At 46.8% G+C, this 17425-nt stretch overlaps 1 protein-coding gene across 1 annotated transcript in view; it reads right to left on the reverse strand.

Moving 5' to 3' along the window:
- Positions 1 to 21: 21 nt before the first annotated feature.
- SNX30 (sorting nexin family member 30) overlaps positions 22 to 17425 on the reverse strand; it is a 111638-nt gene continuing 94234 nt past the window's right edge. Inside the window, exons 8-9 of the mRNA XM_081282459.1 lie at positions 9156 to 9308; positions 22 to 5936 (exon numbers count right to left, since the gene is read on the reverse strand). Coding sequence (XP_081138585.1) covers positions 5877 to 5936; positions 9156 to 9308 — 213 coding nt within the window. The 3' untranslated portion in view covers positions 22 to 5876. The remainder of the gene's footprint in view (positions 5937 to 9155; positions 9309 to 17425) is intronic.

Genomic DNA, 17425 nt, shown 5'->3' on the forward strand with positions numbered 1-17425 from the left:
ACAGGAGTCAAGGTAAAGAAAGCATCTTTTATAGATTTATTGGTCCATTACTTTAAGTTAATTGAGGTAAAGAAACTTTGTTTGGATTTACAAGCTAATAGTTTATCAAGCAATACAAATTCTTTATTTACCTCAAAATGTAAAATACTAATTCCATAGTAAACAACAACAGATTTTTTAATACACAGATAACATGAAAAAAAGTGGGCAAAAAACTTCGTGCCAGCATCAAAACATCAACAAAAACAACTCCCCTCCCCCATTCATCATAATCTCTGGGTGACAAGAAAAAAAGGTGACATTCTTTCTAACATTTGGTAGCTTAATGAAATAAAGACTTCTGGTCTGTAAATAAACTGCTTTCTCATCTACACACACTCTTCTTGAGCACTTTTTATATTCACAGCTTTTGTTTTGGCTTAATGGCAGCATGAAGAGAAGACGACACATTTACACAGAGGACTTCATCAACACCTCAGAGGAGTTTTCTTTTTCTCTTAAACATAAAGAATAATTTCTAAATTTTAAAAAAAACACAGTCCATAATTTGGAAATGTCCTAAGTAAAATTTTAATCTCTTCTTAACAGTTAAAATACAAGTTAGAAAGTTTGCTGGCAGTTGATTTCGTGGGAGTATATCAAGGGTAGGTCACCTCTCAATGCATCCCAACTCACAGAGATGGGATAGGTGCACAGGCTCAGGGGTGTCCGGTGGACAATGCTGACCATTCAGAGATGCTGGTTTGTTCCCCGACGAAGGCCCAGGCGACATGATACAGATTTATGATACGGATTCACATTCTGGTCTGCAATCTGTTTCTCCCCCTCCCCACTTCTACACAGAGGAATACGTGATTCCCTTTCCTCCTCCTAGTACCATTTCTGAAAGAAAGATTGATCTATGACCGTGAACAAACCTGTCCAGTAGGAATGTGGACAGGTAGGTGTTGGTTGCTCTGGCCCAGCCTAGAAAGAGCCCAGAATCATTTGGTGGTGGGGGGCGGGAACAGCCCTCCTGGGGGAGGCACATACACAACACTCTTCATCTCTGGTTTAATAACAAAAGCTCTGCTGAAGTGGACTCAATTATGTGAGTCAACAGAATATGTTTTTGGCATTTCAACCGGTGGAGATTTTCCATCCAAAACATGCCCCTCTGAGATCCTCACACTACCTTCAAAAGCTGTTCTGTAGAATCAGGGTAAGCCTTCAATACTGTCATAATCTATAGAGTTCTCTGGTTCTGTGATTTGTCAAAGCTGATTCTGTAACCTCTATAATCAAAAGTATGCCAAAAGGCACTGAATTAATGTTTCACACTTTAAAACGACAAGAGGTGGTGTGGTCCCTGGGAGTCCTTGCATTATTAAAAACATCATTTGGCAATATCTATGCTTACTTCTCTCCTCCCCAAAGGCCACCTCATTCTGACCCTCACTTTCTGGCTTTTTTCTTTAAGAGGACTGAGGACTGACTATGTTAGATCTCTAGTATTTAAGCTGAACGGCTGACTATATATCTAAAACTTTCTATGCAGAATCTTAAAAACACTAGTGGAAGAATAAGGCATATTAGGTCTTGAAAAATTCTCAAAAGTAGAATTAGGCTTTTAACAGTCTTGTGGCATTATTTTTAAATTCTGGACTTGTTGATTTTTCAAGTGCTAAATACACAGAATGTTTATATGAAACAAATATCTTATTGGTTTATTAAAAGTTATTGTTTTTCATAGCACTTATTCACAGACTAGCAGGACAAACTACCTGGATAACATTTTTCTGCCACATAGTTAAGGGTTGGACAGTCATGCCCAGGACACACTTCAAACTCAAATGATTAAGAGAGCAGTCCCAATTAACAGAACACAGCCCCATTCCAACTTTTTTTTCCTTTAATGCAGACAGCTCCTGCACACTCCGATATGTGCAAGTTGGGGATACTTAAAACAAAAACGCACAGAGTAGGATGGTGAAAAATTTGATTCCTAGATTATTAAAACAAGGAAGAGGAGAGCAATTCCAACACACCCCGGTCCGTCTGTAAGTCTGGCCTAGGAGAGGACGTTTTCCTCAAATGTACTAGTAAATGCCACCTGTCATCTGGATTGAAAAGACACCTCAGCAATAATAGGGCATGTCCAATCTGCTGTCATCTTGAGGGCTTTTGAAAGGGAGAAGGCAAACCCAAATTCCAATATCCTCCCATAAACGAGGATGGCCAGAGCGATGTCACCCCAGCCAGATGATTAATGTACTCAGTTGCTACAAGACCTTAAAGTAGGTGTCTGGGAAGGTGAGGTCCCAGTAAATGTGCCCTGCCCTGACCACAGGCAGCTGAGCTTCTGGGAGGAATCACCCTGCAGGGTCTCTAGCAACGGCAACTAGCCAGTTCCAGCCCACCCCAAGACCCAAACAGCCAAGGCCACTCAGCCCGGAGGTTGTTCTCGACTGTGTTCTCCCTCCCCAATCACCAGCTCCGGATCCAGGGGAGAGACAGTCTCATCAAAGCAGAGCCAGCTACCTTTGGCTTCAACACTATCAATGGCAGGACTGAGCCCCACACACTCCTGGTGTCCCTTGGGCTCCCTTCCTAAGAGAGACATCTCCCTTGCAACTGCCAGGGGCCATCATGCCCACCTCTGAGTTGGAACTTCCTGTTGGTCCCTCAATAAAGGCGACCATTCTGTTCCCCTTGCGGGGGGGCAACCCAGAGAACACCCCCGACCAAGATCCAGAGCACACTCTGGGGGTGCTGAAATTTGGCATGAAAGCAGACATCTTACATTCACCACGATCCCCAGAGCCGGGCTGTTTGTTATTTCAACTAGAGAGAGGTGTCTGGTGAAACACCAAACCCATCATCTCCCCTATCACACTAAAAGTTTGCCAGCCATCATTGGTAAAGCCTTATCAAAGGATGAAACCCAACCCAAACTAGGTTGGGTCGTGTGTTCCCTCCTCATTTCAGAGCAGTGGCTCCTTGCTCTGAGCAGAGGCCCAGAATCTTCCTATGGACTCCCACACTGACAAGCAAAGGCAATGTCCACAGCGTCAACACCACAACTGCTTTCTGCTTGACATCATTTGCATCTCTAAAATCTGCTCTGGCTCCTAGGAATTCTCTCTTCTGCCTTCATCCCGGGACTTTTAACCTGGGTGAAGGAAACTCTTCTCTTTTCAGGACCTGGACAGTTGCGTGGGGCAACTTTTCATTGTTCCTCAACACATGTCTGTCCGTCTGCCCCAGGTAAAGGGTACCCTTAAGCAAGAATCTCATGGATGATAAATATGAGAGGAGTCGGTGATCTCAGCACTGCAGCTCTGTGAATTCAAGGAGGATGGGGTACTGGGGCCTCTCTGAGGCAATCTTTGGCACAGAAGTCTCCCAGTTCTGCTTCTCATAGTGAATCTCCATTTTGCTTGATCAAGACAAACAGACCAGTGCTTGGGACTGCTGAGCTTCAGGGGCAAGAGGGAGCCATGGAGTCGGGAGGGCTGGAGAGCCTCCTTCGCTCTCTTTTCCCTCTTCCTTCTGGGCAGAGTTCCTCACCTTGTCAGATGCCAGTCTGAAGTCAGGGACAAACATGACTTCCAAGCAAGTCTAACATACAGGGTTTTCCTGACTCTGCCTGGAGGAAGGAGGTCACAATGCTGCAGCTCTTCCTGGTGTCTCAAAGCACAGAGCACCACATGGGGCCCAGACAAAGCACAAGAAAAAGTCCCAAGGAGCCCGAACCCCGGAGAGCCAGACCTCTGCCTTCCACAGAGACAGACTGTGGATCCCCCTCTCATGTCTCCCAGCAAGGAGACCAATGCGTGTTTTTTGAGGGACGGCCTTCCTTCCCAAGTAACCGTTATACAGGAATGACTCTGGAATTTGGCAACTAGCAGGTTCTCGGATTCTGGTTTCCCTGTAGCTCTTTCCATGGTTCTTTCCAAACATCTGTTACCTTCGACATTTTTAAAGCACACATTCCGCGAAGCAAAGATTCACATGTTCCAAAAACGAATATTCACTGCTGGGTCAGGCTGGTGTCTTCTGCCAAATATCAATAGAGGGCTGTCAACGATTAGATGCACACCCCAATTCTACCAGCGCACCCTCAGGCTGGACCAGGACATCCACACCCACACCAACTGGATGGTTCAAGAGGTAGAATGAAATGCTGAGTCACTGGAGATGGGGATAGAGGGACTGTTCTTGCCCTTCCGCTTCCATGAATCATTTCTATTTGTACCAAACTGAAAATTCACATCAAAAGGTTTTAGAATGGCACAGATGGAGCTTAGCAAGTACCGATGGATGTAAAAATTATCATTTCAAATTTGACTTTGTCAAACATGATGGAACAGCCAAACACCCCTCTGCTGTCCGATTGCTGCTCCAACAGTATCCCAGCTGTGGCTGACCCCAAGTCAACTCTGATGTCAGAGTGGAATAAAGTGACTTCAATATGCAGCACGTTGACCGGCATTTGCAGGTTAACTTGCATATGAAGCAAGAGTCCCGACTGCTTCATTTAAAACAACGAACTACTGTCTGAGGCTTAGATTTACAGGTTTATAAGCATAAGCCACAAGTGAAAGAAAATCATATAACTCATGTAGCTTCTTTTCAGGAGCGGGGGAAAAAGTGAGTTTGAAGAGAGATCCTTTTGGACTGTTGGTTTTGTGGTGATTTGAAAAGTAAACCTGGTAACAGTTCGAAACGAAGACTAAACACAACCAGCTGTACCCAGGAATTCGGCTACAAATTGAGACTTCAGTTTAGCTAGAAGCAGAGAGTGTGCTGTCACCTTTGAGGCCCCTGCTGGTACTGACTTTTCTTCCTGACTAGGAAATCCTAAGGGTTAAAGCACTTTATGTAGAACATTCACACTGAGTTTACCAACTTCAACTGTATCATGACAATACAACACACTCGCCCCCCTCACCACAAGATTGCCCAAACGTCCAGTGGACACGTAGGAAACATTAAGCTCAGCATTTTTGGTGAGGTAAAGGCAAACTGCACAAAGCAGACATCACAGGTGGGGCTCGGGATATGCCCACCAATCTCAACAATGGAGGAACTACTCTGACTGCAAACGGGAGGTCTAATCCTGACTGCTGACAATTAACAGGCCAAAGAAAAACACTGAAGGCCTTCACAGAGAAAAATGCACCTTTCTTCATTTTACATGAAAGTTTCTAGTCTACTGCCTTCTGGTATCAGAAGCAAGATCAGGGAGCATCCCCCAGTTTACCAAGGCATCGCATAAGGACAAGGCTTGCTTACTCAAGCATGGATGCATGTGGACACAGACTTTAAAACACGTGTCACTCATCACAAACAGGCAGCAGGCCACACTCACAGATACAGGCCACCGTAAATTAAGGACTTTCTGTGGAGGTGCCAACACCTCCTTCTAGGCAGAGGCAAGTCAACACCCACAGAGGTCAACTGCAGAGCCGCTGGGCTCACAGCAAGCCAGAGAGGCCTCTTCTTAGTGCCTCCTCCATGACCTTGAAAAGCAAGACCTGTGTCCCCTCCTGCAACAAGCAACTCGGCTGTCTCAAAAGAGGAAGCTGTCATGAGAGTCACAGCCTGAGAGTCACAGCCTCAGGCGTGGGCTGCCGTGAAGCTCGGTTTCAAGTCTTCGTAGTGACATGGAGGTATGCTTCTTTTGCTGAGAGATGATGACAGCCATACGGACTCCACCAATGAATAAATACAAATCAAAAACAACTGTGGGGTGAAGGGGGCGAGAGAAATACACAAACAAGAGGTGCTTCTGCGTTGTTTCCCCAATGCCACCTCTCCAGCACTGCAGGGACATTCCAGTACAGGGTGTCAAGTCCTGTGTAGGTAGAAGAGTCTCTGTTCCAAGGAGCAATCTACTTGGTCTCTTGTTTCTCCTGCAGCAGTGGAATAATTGACTCCCACGCCATGAGGCACTGAAACGACAACATTCACAGAGGATCAGCAACGGGTTTCAGATTTCAGGGTCAGCTTCTTAATTCTGCTCTCATTGACCCTTTCATTGACAATCCTGCTGGGTCACTTTTGTCTAATGACACCTGTGTGTATTATCCATAACTACTGTCAACAGGGGAGGTGACAGGTGTTTGTTTGGAATGTGTCATCCCCATCTCTAAGGAAGACAGCAGTGTCCCGCCAAGGCTTACATGCATTCAACACGGTGCCTGAAGCTCAGACCCAGTGAGTGGAAATGGAGTCACTGGAAGAAAACCCTCCCCTTGAAAAAGCAAAACGGAGACCAGGCAGGAAGCCCTTGACGAGGCCCTAGTTCTCCGTATGGATGGAGACAGTGTTCCAGGTATGTGGGGCTTGCACAAGCACAGAATTACAACTGGAACGGACCAGTCACCTGAAGCAGAGTGGGTGGACAATCTACTCTTCTCCACCAAACTCAGATTTGCTTGTTGGGGCCACTCTTGGATCTTCCAAAAGAGGCATGGGAGGAGGAGACCCAACGATGCAGTTATATTCTGTCCAGACACTGCTACACGTTTACACTCCTTATCACAACAACTCTGTGAGGTGGAATTATCATCTATTACATGCACACCTACTTTGTAGACGAGGAAAATGAATCTTGGGTTAAACCACTGGCCCAAGACACACTGCTTTTAAGCGACAGTGCTCATGACTCACGATTCTAACAAAAGTAAACGGATGCCCTTTCCACTGCATCCATCTCTTCATCCCAGATCCTGAGACAGGCCAAGAACTTAGGAGAGTCTGGCTCTGGCCTCTGAGTGCAGCTGCTTAACAGAAATAATTCTCCCTTTCAGCAGTCTCCTGCATGAAGGGAAGGATGGCCCCACAGCTCTGGGCCTTTCTTAGAAGCAGCCCAGGGTGACCTCTGTGCCAGGTCATCTGGGGAGGAGCTCTGGGGAGATGGGAGAAGGAGGAGACACATCAGGTCAAGCTGGAAATGGGAGTGGTGAAACTGGTCCTGGACGCCCTCCTTGGTACTCTGAGGTTAGAGAAGCCATACTTAGAAGCCTGACCCAAGGAAGGTGGAGAGCCTCAAGGAGCTTGCTCCCCGCCAGGGACTCCGAGCGTGGTCCATGGCAATCTGGGTTCTACTCTTCCAAGTCCACCACCTCAGATCTGAAAGAGTCTTTCTACATCAGCTGTGAGGAACTGAGGCCAGAGCAACTTTCTTCTTTCCAGTCTCCGAGTGTGCCACGCTCTTTCCTACCCCAGGAACCTTGCATATATTGCTCCCTCTGTCTGGAATACCCATGCTCCAGGTCTCTGTCTCTGAGGCTCAGGACAAATGTTACTTCCAGATTGACCTCACCTGCCCATTCCATCTGCCCCCCTCCTTCCCTCATCTGAATTATGCCCCCTAGTATTTCCTCTCGGTTTCCTGTTCTCTTTCCTTGGCACACACAGCTCACTCTTGGTAGTGGGATTCTTTCACTAATACTTAATCCTCCAACAGACTGAGAATGCCTTAAGGATAAGGGTCTGGGCTATTTACTTATTAATTTTGTAGATACAGTATCTTTAACATAGCAAATACATAAAAAGCACTGGTCAAATATAGGTGAAGACCCCAAACCACACCTCAAGTTAGCGACCCTGTTAGTACTGGTGTAATGGGAAGACCCGACAATGAGACCTGAGTTTTTGTGTCCTAGGGCTGTGGGGTTGCTGGAATTCAGCGTCAGAAGAGTGAAGGAGACAAAAGGAACGAGTTAGAGAAGTGGGACAGCCATTGAACAGTAACATTTACTAAGGAAGTAATGTTTACTAAATGCCTAGCATGTGCTGGGCATGGTATCTTCACAATCATTCCATGGAGAAGGATCACTCCCATTCCACAGATTAAAAAAAAAAAAAGAGAGACAGGCACAAAAAGGCACCTTTCCAACAGCACGGTAAGCAGAGGAACGAGGCTGCAACTTCACACGGGGTGAGCTTTCCACCTCTGGGCACCTCTGTGCTATTCTTGAGGGAACCATCCCCAAGGCGGACAGTGATGGACCCACCTAGACTTCTGGACCCAACAGTTCCACAAACCTCGTGCATTCACTCACAGGCTGCGTCAGCTTGGACAGAGCTTTTTAAACCTTGCTGGGCCTTGCTTTCTTGAGCTTTCAACTGAGAGTCCTAAAGCTCCCAGCAGTGACAGCAAGGCTTGAATTTAATGAGATGACACAAGCAACACTTCTGATCTAGCGCCAGCCCAGGACCGCAGCAGGGGCTCCATGAGAAAGGCCAAGAGGAAGGGAGTATGCTTCTCCTCCTGCTGTCAATCAGCCCTTCCTAAGAGCTGACCAGGGAGAGCCACTCCATGCCTGTTTCCTTAGCCTTCCCCCAAGAGACCTGGAGACAATGCAGACACACAGCCTCCGAGCAGCAGCCAGACCATCAAAGCCTCAAAAAAGATGAATTCTTGTCACTTAGGTTGAGTTTGTTTCTAGGATTGTGGTGGAAGAGCCAAGTCAGTCCCTGTCCACAGCTGGGAGGCTGCTGTGTTTCCAAGTTTGATGTCGTGCCCACAGGTTACTTGTTGAACTATGATCGTGCCAGTCTCTCTAATTTTAGGTTTTAAGGAACATTAGGATTCTTTAGCAGAAATGATACACTAGGGGTGAACTGTGACTGAGAAGAAGGGCTGTAGATTGACAGGAACCACCATTTGTGGGGGTGGGGGCTTAACCCAAGCAAGGGGATCCATGAATAAAACTGTTCTTAATAGAATTGTTTCCCTTTGTAAATTTCCTTAGGTATTTAGAAGCAGTATTTTTAAGTCTCTTTTTAAAAACAAACAGTATTTTTGATCATGGGCATATCAGCTTCATCAGATGACCAAAGGGGTCTGTGGCACAATGACAATGAAGAGCCCTGTATGTGGAACCACAGGGCAGTGTGAAGTAATCCCAGGGCCTCCACCATCTGGCAGCAGCCCTGCACAGAGGGTCTGACTGACTCGGGAGCAGCCAGGGTCTAGGACCAGCGAGCACAGAAGACGAAGCTGCCGCTTCCACAGTGTGTGCTGCGAGGGGAGCCCAAGAGAGTGCTAGGGCTCCTGAGCCCACAGCTGAGCAAGCAACACAGGTCAGATGGAGAGAAGAAAGGAGGGACATGGGAGGAGCAGGGTCCCTGCCTCTGGTTTCTGGCGGGCCCACCTTTACCTTCTCATAATACTGGATGTTCTTGTCAGCTAACCCCATGAGCAGCTGTCGGAAGTCCTGCCTCTTGTTGTTCTGCCACCTCTCCATGTCAGCCTTCAGGTCGGCGTTGAAGCACTCCATCCGATCCTGACACTTCTCCACGTCTGCGGGCACCTGGAAGCGGGAGGCACACACGGGGGCTTTGTGTGACAGGCCACTCCTGCCTGGGGCGCCTCTGCTCACAGATTTGTGGGAGGCCAAAGTGCTACATTAAAATGTCATCAACAGGCTCCCTCCCTTGGAGACATGGATCTGGGCTTCTGGGTCTGAAGAGGATCTCTGGAAAGGGCTCTCCTAACCTAAATCTTCCAATCAGCAGAGACTCAGGTGGGAAACCACCACTGACATGCAGGGAGAAGAAACACAGCAACTCAGAGTCAGATATGTTTGGTTCCTTTCAAGATTTACCCATCCAAACTGAACAAATGTGTGCAGACTTTGCACATACATAGCAAATACTGGGTTTTGCCCTGCTTTTCTCCTGTGTCCCACATTGGAACTAGAAGAGAAATAGGTTTCCCCGGATCCCGTGAATTATTCCGTTTCTTACGATGTTTCATGTTGCCTTTCCTAATCAATCAGAGAATCAATTGCAATAATAAGACCACCCGCCAGCTTCCTCAGCCGAACCCCTCCGTTACACACACACACACTGGAGACTTGTTCATGTTCCTCTAGATAGCAGATAATCACAAATGAAGTGACAGTGAGGTTAGGCCTGAGAAAATAGGAGGGAAACCATTTTTGTGTATCAAGAGAAAACAAACAGAGCAGGCAGTTTCAAGATTTTCTTAATGAGATCCAGAACACTTTCTCAAAAAAGAGAACTGTTGCTGGGGTTGTGGCTCAGTGGTTGAGCGCTTGCTTCCTATGTGTGAGGCACTGGGTTCCATCCTCAGCACCACATAAAAATAAATAAATAAATAAAGTTAAAAAGAAAAAAGGGAACTGTGGGGGGAGGGGGGCTGGGGTTGTGGCTCAGTGGTACAGCACTTGCCTAGTACTTGTGAGGTATTGGGTTCAATCCTCAGCACTACACAAAAAAATAAATAAATACATAAGTAAAATAGAGGTATTTTTAAAATGTGAAGTATTTTAAAAAAAAAGGCGGGGGGGGGCAGGGAGGGACCATGGCACTTGATATAGGAGCCTAGATGCTGAGATGAGAAGTTACGAGGACTTTCACTTTCACTTTGCTTTGGTGAGTTTCATCCACAGCAAGGGCCTTTTGGTCACAGCGGTTCCCAAAGCCCAAGGACTGCTTCTCCTCACTCAAGTGCTCCACTAGGCCCTATTGGTGGCCAGAGAGTCCACGTGCCCAAAGCTGGGTGAATGAGACTCTGTAGGTTTGTGTGCTGAGGACAAGGAACCTGAATGTCTCCAAGCTGTGCCCAAGAGCCAATCTCGGCCAATCAAGGAAGTGTAGCACCAAGCCTATGGGCAAAGAGCTGGTCAGAACGAGGCCTACCCAGCAAGGCCAGGCCCGAGGGCACGGACTCCTTCTCAGTGCTTGGCCACCTGCCACGGCAAGGGGCTCCAAAGTGCTTGGTGAGAACTAAACTTGAGTGAGACATGGGTGAGTTGGAGAAAAAGACACATCAAGACTTCCTGGTAACTTAAGAGAAAGGAACTTCTAAAAGAAAGAGCAGACTTCTTCAAAGTAGCCTTCATGAGCCTCCATGCAGAAAATATCGAGCTTGTCATTATGACAACACACTCCACATTGGCGCTGAGCAACACAAAGGTGCTTAGGTCTCACAGGCAGCTTCTGTCTCAAGTTGCCTGCAGTTATTTTGAGAAGAAAAAGGAACAAGCCTAGATGCTGAGGTGAGAAGTTACGTGCACTTTCACTTCACACGGAGGAGGAACAGCGAGGAGTCCAAACTGGGTGAAGGGTCAGACCTCCTTGAGGAGGTGGCACTGAGATGACTTTAAAGATGAGAAAGTGGGACATGACAGTGAAGAGGGAGAAGTACATGCAAGTGAGAGGCAAGGAGGTACCTGGACCCCCTGGAGGGACAGCTCACAGGCCTGGGGTCCACAAAGGCATATTCTGGAGAACTCTCTCCAGTTGGTGAGACAGGGGATGGGGGTTAGAGGATTTGGATCCTGGAACTTTCCCTGAAGGCCAGTTTTTCTGAGGCCCATTTAGCTCATGACCCCTTCTGGAGAAGAGAAAAGGCCTCCCACTTCCTCTCACTAGTCTGAAACTCCCAGGGTTTGAATAACACTCCTATCACTTACCAGATGTGTGACTTGGGCCTCTCTGTACCTCGGTTTCTTTTTCTGGATAAACATCTATCCACCTAATAAGACTGTTGTGAGGTTCAGTGACATAGTACTTGTAAAGCACCTGCTGGCTGGCATATACTAAGCTCTCAACAAATATTAGTTCATATCAGTATAATATTATAAATTGCTAACCACAAAGGAATCTAACTTTACACAGCCCACTCAAAAATATTTTATTACTCCATGTATTCCAAAAAAAGGATTTTTTTTCCATTTTACAAATATGTTACATTACTAAATATGTTTTGTCAAACTTGATGCCACCCTTTGCCCATGCTACCCCACCCTGAGATTTCACCAGACCTGAAAGATGAGTCAGCACCTCACCATATGTTGGCATGAGGTTACACTGGACACCCTGGAACCAGGCGGTAGCCATAACACCAGAAGGGAGAGAGGATGGATTAAACCAAACTGGTGGAGACGACTCACAGATTTGGCAACCAACTGACCCTGAGAAATAAGATACAGGGAATCAGAAAGGAGCTTTAAGTTTCTAGTCTAGATGACTGGACCAACAATAATGTCACGAAGGGACTTAGGATGTAGGACAGGTCCACGGTCCACAGCAAGGAGGGAGTTGTACCCATGGGAAGAGTGAGACTTTCCTCCACAAAGGAGGCTGAGACAGCTAAAAGACAAACCACCAAAGAACTCAATTAAGAAATGGATTAAAAAACTTGAATAGACAGCCAAATGGCCACAAGCACATGAAAAGAGGCTTCCAATCACCGATCATGAGTGAGGTAGATGCATTTCCAAATTACAATGAGATACCACCTCACATGCACAGGGAAGCACCTATCAAAATACAGAAACCACAATAACATGGGGACTTGGAATCCTTATGCCCTGTTAGCAGGAAGATAAAATGGTGCAGCCACAATGGAAAACAGTATGGCGGTTCCTCCAACAATTAAAAATGGAATTTCCACATGATCCTGCTGGATTCTACTTCTGGGTATAAACTCAAAGTAACCGAAACCCGGATCTCAAAGAGATAGCTGGATACTCATGTCCACAGCAGCATTATTCAAAATCGCCAAAGGAGAAGCCACTCAAGTGCCCATTGATGCATCAACAGATAACAAAACACAGTATGGACATACAATGGGGTATTACTGAACCTTAGAAAGGAAAAAAATTCTGACCCACACTATGACATAGATGAACCTGGAGTACAACGTGCTAAGTGAAATATGCAGTCGACCACAGAAGGGCAAATACTGCATGATTCCATTTACACGAGGAACTTAGTTAAAGTACTTAGAATAGAAAGAGAAAGTAGAACAGCGGTTGCCAGGGGGCTGAGGGAGGGGGAGTTGCCTAGTGGCTGCAGAGTTTCAGTTCTTCAAGGTGAAGAGTTTGAGAGATGGCTGCACAACAAGGTGAGTGTATGTAATGCTACTGACCGTGCACTTAAAACTGGTCAAGATGGCAAATTTAGTGTTATGTATATAACAACGTTTAAAAAATATATATGAGAGGGAATAAAAGGTGGATGGGGAAGGCAGGGCCTAAGGGGAGATCCATGAAGAAGCCTGTAATTACAGAATTAATAAAGGACTCAGCAAAGATCCCTAAGAAAGGCGGGCACAGAAGTAGCAGGAGGTGAATCAAAAAGAACAGGCCAAAGCAGCCCAGGGATGGAGGGAGAGGGAAGTGGGTAAAAAGAAGAAAGTAAAGGGAACCGAGCAATCTGTCTGCAGGTACCAGATTGTGAAGTTCCCCAGATTTATGAAGAAGAGGAACGCTGCAGCTGACACTCAGGCCTGTGTTCTTCTTGCTCTTCTTACTGGACAGCGTGCAAGTGACAATACTTTACTGACTAGTCACATCCAGCATTCCTCCTTATCTCAATGTTTTCATTTCTGTGACCGAGGGATGGTTAAGTCAGGCTCCTCATAGCTGAAAGATGTGGATATGGCAATGTTCAGTGCCTGTGGTGGGGCGGTGCCTACTGCAGACCCCAGAAGAAAAGAGACATCACCACGTAAGACCTCAAAGACCCAAAACTTCTGAATCGAGGACAAAATGGCATTTTTCACATAGGTTCCCCTCTCTCTCTCTCACCAGAATCCACTTTACAGAATATGTAATGGCTGGGAGGGCTGGGAAAGGCTCCGGTGGGATGAGATTGTGTATTTGTGCGTTTGGGGAGCAGGGTGGGGACCTATGTTGACTCAACAGTCATTTATAAAGGTATTCCTGAGCTCATCTCACATGTGGGGCCCAAGGGTATAAATCTCGTAAGTTTTTTTCCTTGAAGCTAAGCTGGACATGTCAAATTGTCTGCTCCCATGACGACCATAGGTTAATAAAATCCCCCAAGACTAAACAAGGCGGACAAAATCCCAAGACCCTGGGGAGAGGCGTGCTCATGGCTTCCATGGGACAGGTGCCAGGATCAAGGACAGCTCTGCTGACTCAGGATGGCTGTCTCCTCAGCCTCAGGCTCTGAGCGAGCAGATGGGGCCAAGCTCCCTGATTGGCACCTTGCAAAGAGTAGCCACACCGATCCCCACAGCCCTCAGGGAAGCCAGAGTGAACAGGCTAGTGACCTCCAGCTCCCAGCAACCTTGTCTGTTTATCCCAGTGTAACATACAAATATTTTCAGTTTCTATGTGAGCTGTGAAAAAAAAGTTGAGAAAACATAGACAGGGTAAAAAACAAACAAAAAACAAACAGGTGAGACCAGAGAGCAAGGTAAGTGCTAAGATGAGTCACAGAACATAAAGCAAGAACCGAGGGCCGTGAACTCACCTATACCAAGACTGGGAGACACTGGGGACACAGAGATCCAAGACCCAAGAGAAGGTCCACGGTCTCTCCCCAGTCCCTCCAGGTTCATCTCCACTGACTTACAAAGCCAGAGCCCTCCCTTCCACATGCAAATACTTCTGGGGCCGGGACCCTGGTGAGGAGAGGATGCCAGCCCCACCATTTGTTAGCTCTGGCACACAAGCTACATGATTCCCTAAGCCCTGGAGCCTCCTCTGTAAAGTGGAAACCCTCGGACAGAAGGCCGGAATTAAAGAGAACAAAGAAAGATGACCGAGTTCTGCCCTCCTGTGGCTGAGCCTATCTGGCTTTCTAACACAGGCGGAGATGATAGCTGCTTTGGAGAGAACTGGCAACTGTCAGTTGTCTCTTTCCCCACTTGCCAGACATGTCTGGAGTTGACAGGTAGCTAGCATTGCTTAGTTCCCCACTTAGCAGCCGCTCCATATTAAGAAGTGTCCCGGCTGCAATGTAAAACTAGAGTTCTTGCTGCCTGCCACACCTTCCCCATTGCAGAATGTCCGCCCTCCTGGTGCTTTTCGGGGCTTATAAAGGTGCACAGCATTTTTCTCTTTTCTCTTCTTTTTCTTTTTTCAGACAGAGTCTCACTATGTTACCCAGAGTTGGCTTCAAACTCACCAGCTCAAGTGATATACACGTCTCAACCTCCCATGTAGATGGGAGGTGCACAGCTTTTAAGAGGGCTGGGTTGACCAGGTAAGCCCAGTTCCTACTTCTCTTCTTCTAAACCTGAGAAGCTCAGGACATTTTATTTTCTGCTTTCATTTGTCGCCACACAACACACTGGTTCACCTCCACATGCCACTCACTTCCACACATAATGCCCACCCACCTCCATGCCCACCCACTCATCTTCACATGCCACGCCCACTCATCACACACCACACCCACTCATCTCACCTCCACACACCACGCCTACTCATCTCCACACCCATGCTCACTGTTCACAGTGCCATGCCCTCACCTCCCCTGATACATCTCACTTTCGTTCATCAGGCACTGTACCTAGTACAAGACCACTTATAGATCAGGGCCTAAGACAGCCCCTTCCTTATGTTTGACCTTTTGAAGGTAATGGGAAACATTTTGCAAAGCATCCTCTCCTGGAATCCCTTCTTTGTTCTTTTCTGAACTAATGATACATGAACATGTTAGCACTGAAAAGGGTCAAAGGCAAAATTAAATGAAACATAAACTTTCCCTCCAGTTCCCCTTGCTGACTACACTAAAGTTTGTATACCTCTACTTCAATTTCATACACAATTCCTGGCCCCTCTTGTTTCTAGTAATAGTCTGATGCCTTCCCAAACTTCTAAGGAGGGTCAAATTCTAAGATTTACACACGCCTATGGCCAGCCGCCTTCTAAATGCCTGTAATTTCTCAATTTCAAAATTAACATGAGGAAAACTAAGTCTACACCATCCAAAGATCCATTAGCCTGAGACTAAAGCCACCTCAGTGTTTGCTGAGCTTTCTCAAAGCCTAAAAACAAAACAAAACTTAAAATCTATGATTCTTCTATTCCACAGAGCACTGGAGGCCCATCACCCTCCCTTAGCCGCAGGGCTCCCAGCTTGGCATCTGGAGTGTGGGGCACACACCTCAACCTAAAATCCCATCCTAGGACTCCTCTGTCCTAAGACAACCACCCCAGTTTGAAACCCGAAACCCAGGTCAGAGACTCTTGAAGCCACTTCCTTCCTCTGGGTTAGAGAAAAGTGATCAGGTTTCAATACCATCCCACGGCCTCACAAAAATCAACGTTCCCTCATCTTTGGGGCAATGGTTTCAAGATTTCACTTCAAAATGAAGCAAGTCACTGATTCTCTTAGATCTTCTGTTAACACACTCAGGCCCAGGGCCCCTCATTCCCTGCATCCCTGCTCAGACCTATGAGCACTGTTGTGAGATGTCTCTCTGCCTGCTGTCAAGGGGGAGAGGTGTGTGGGAGGGGTGGGAATGAGGAAATAATGTCTAAAACACTGTGATCTGAGAAAGCAAAAAAAAAAAAATTTTTTTTAAACTTACATGGCAACAATGTTCATTGGCATTCCCAGGGGAGACACCAAGAGCCATGTGCAGCAGAGGTTCATGTGCTGCTAGGATAAACAACACTGGGCACTTCACACAATCACAGTGATCACATGTCCGAGACCAGTGAGGCTCGCAGAGACTAATTAATGAGCGATGAGCAACCTCGGGGACAGAGCTTGGCTTTGAACCCAAGCCCCTGGGCTTTTAATCCCTTTCTACTGTGCCATGGTAGACCTGGATAGGCTACTGAATGAGCCGTCCTCTGCCCACCAAGGTGGCTGCCACCCCAGATCCAACAGGGGCCTAATTTTAGTGTGCTATTAGATTATACTTATTGATAAACCACCATGATGGCCACACTTGCTAAGTAATGATAAAATTAACTCTGGCATGGTTCAACCTCCCACCAGGCAGAGGGAAGACACCCGATGTAGGAAGAGAGGCAGGTGTGTGTGGAACCTGTTCAGTGTAGGAAGAGAGGCAGGTGTGTGTGGAACCTGTTCAGTGTAGGAAGAGAGGCAGGTGTGTGTGGAACCTGTTCGTTTCACAAGCTGGAAAAAATTCTCCCCCTCTTGTAAGAATTCGTGTGGCCAAGGAGATAAGCCACATGGGGAAGAAATCAACACTGGGAAGAGGAGACTTCCACTCACACCAGCAAGAACAGGAGGCCAAGGGGACTGGGAGGTATGTGGGAGCCAAAGCCAGCTGTTCCCTCTGCCTGAGACTGTTCCAAGCTGGTGTGAGCTTCCCGCAGACAGCAAGGAGGGCACAACTAGTCAGCTTATTACTCCTCACCCTCAGCTTCTGTCTTTGGAAAGAAATATGTCCAGGACAGGGCTGGACACACGGAACAAGCTCTGAGAAGCCTTATTCAGTGCTGGGCACATGCAAACGCTGATGAAACTACTTAAGTGACACCTGTACACGCAGGATCCTCAGTTTCTATACCAGGCCAGCGGCAGGACCTGCTGGCTCTCCTTCCCTCCCTAGTCAGGAAAAGTGGCTTCCAGAGTTTTAAAAAAATATTTGACAAATAAAGATTGTATGTATTAAAGGGTAGAATTCGATTTACGTACACATTTTGAGGTGACTGCCATATCA

Source organism: Spermophilus citellus (genome assembly GCF_964194105.1).
Source record: "Spermophilus citellus genome assembly, chromosome: 2".
In the NCBI taxonomy this organism is placed as follows: Eukaryota; Metazoa; Chordata; class Mammalia; order Rodentia; family Sciuridae; genus Spermophilus; species Spermophilus citellus.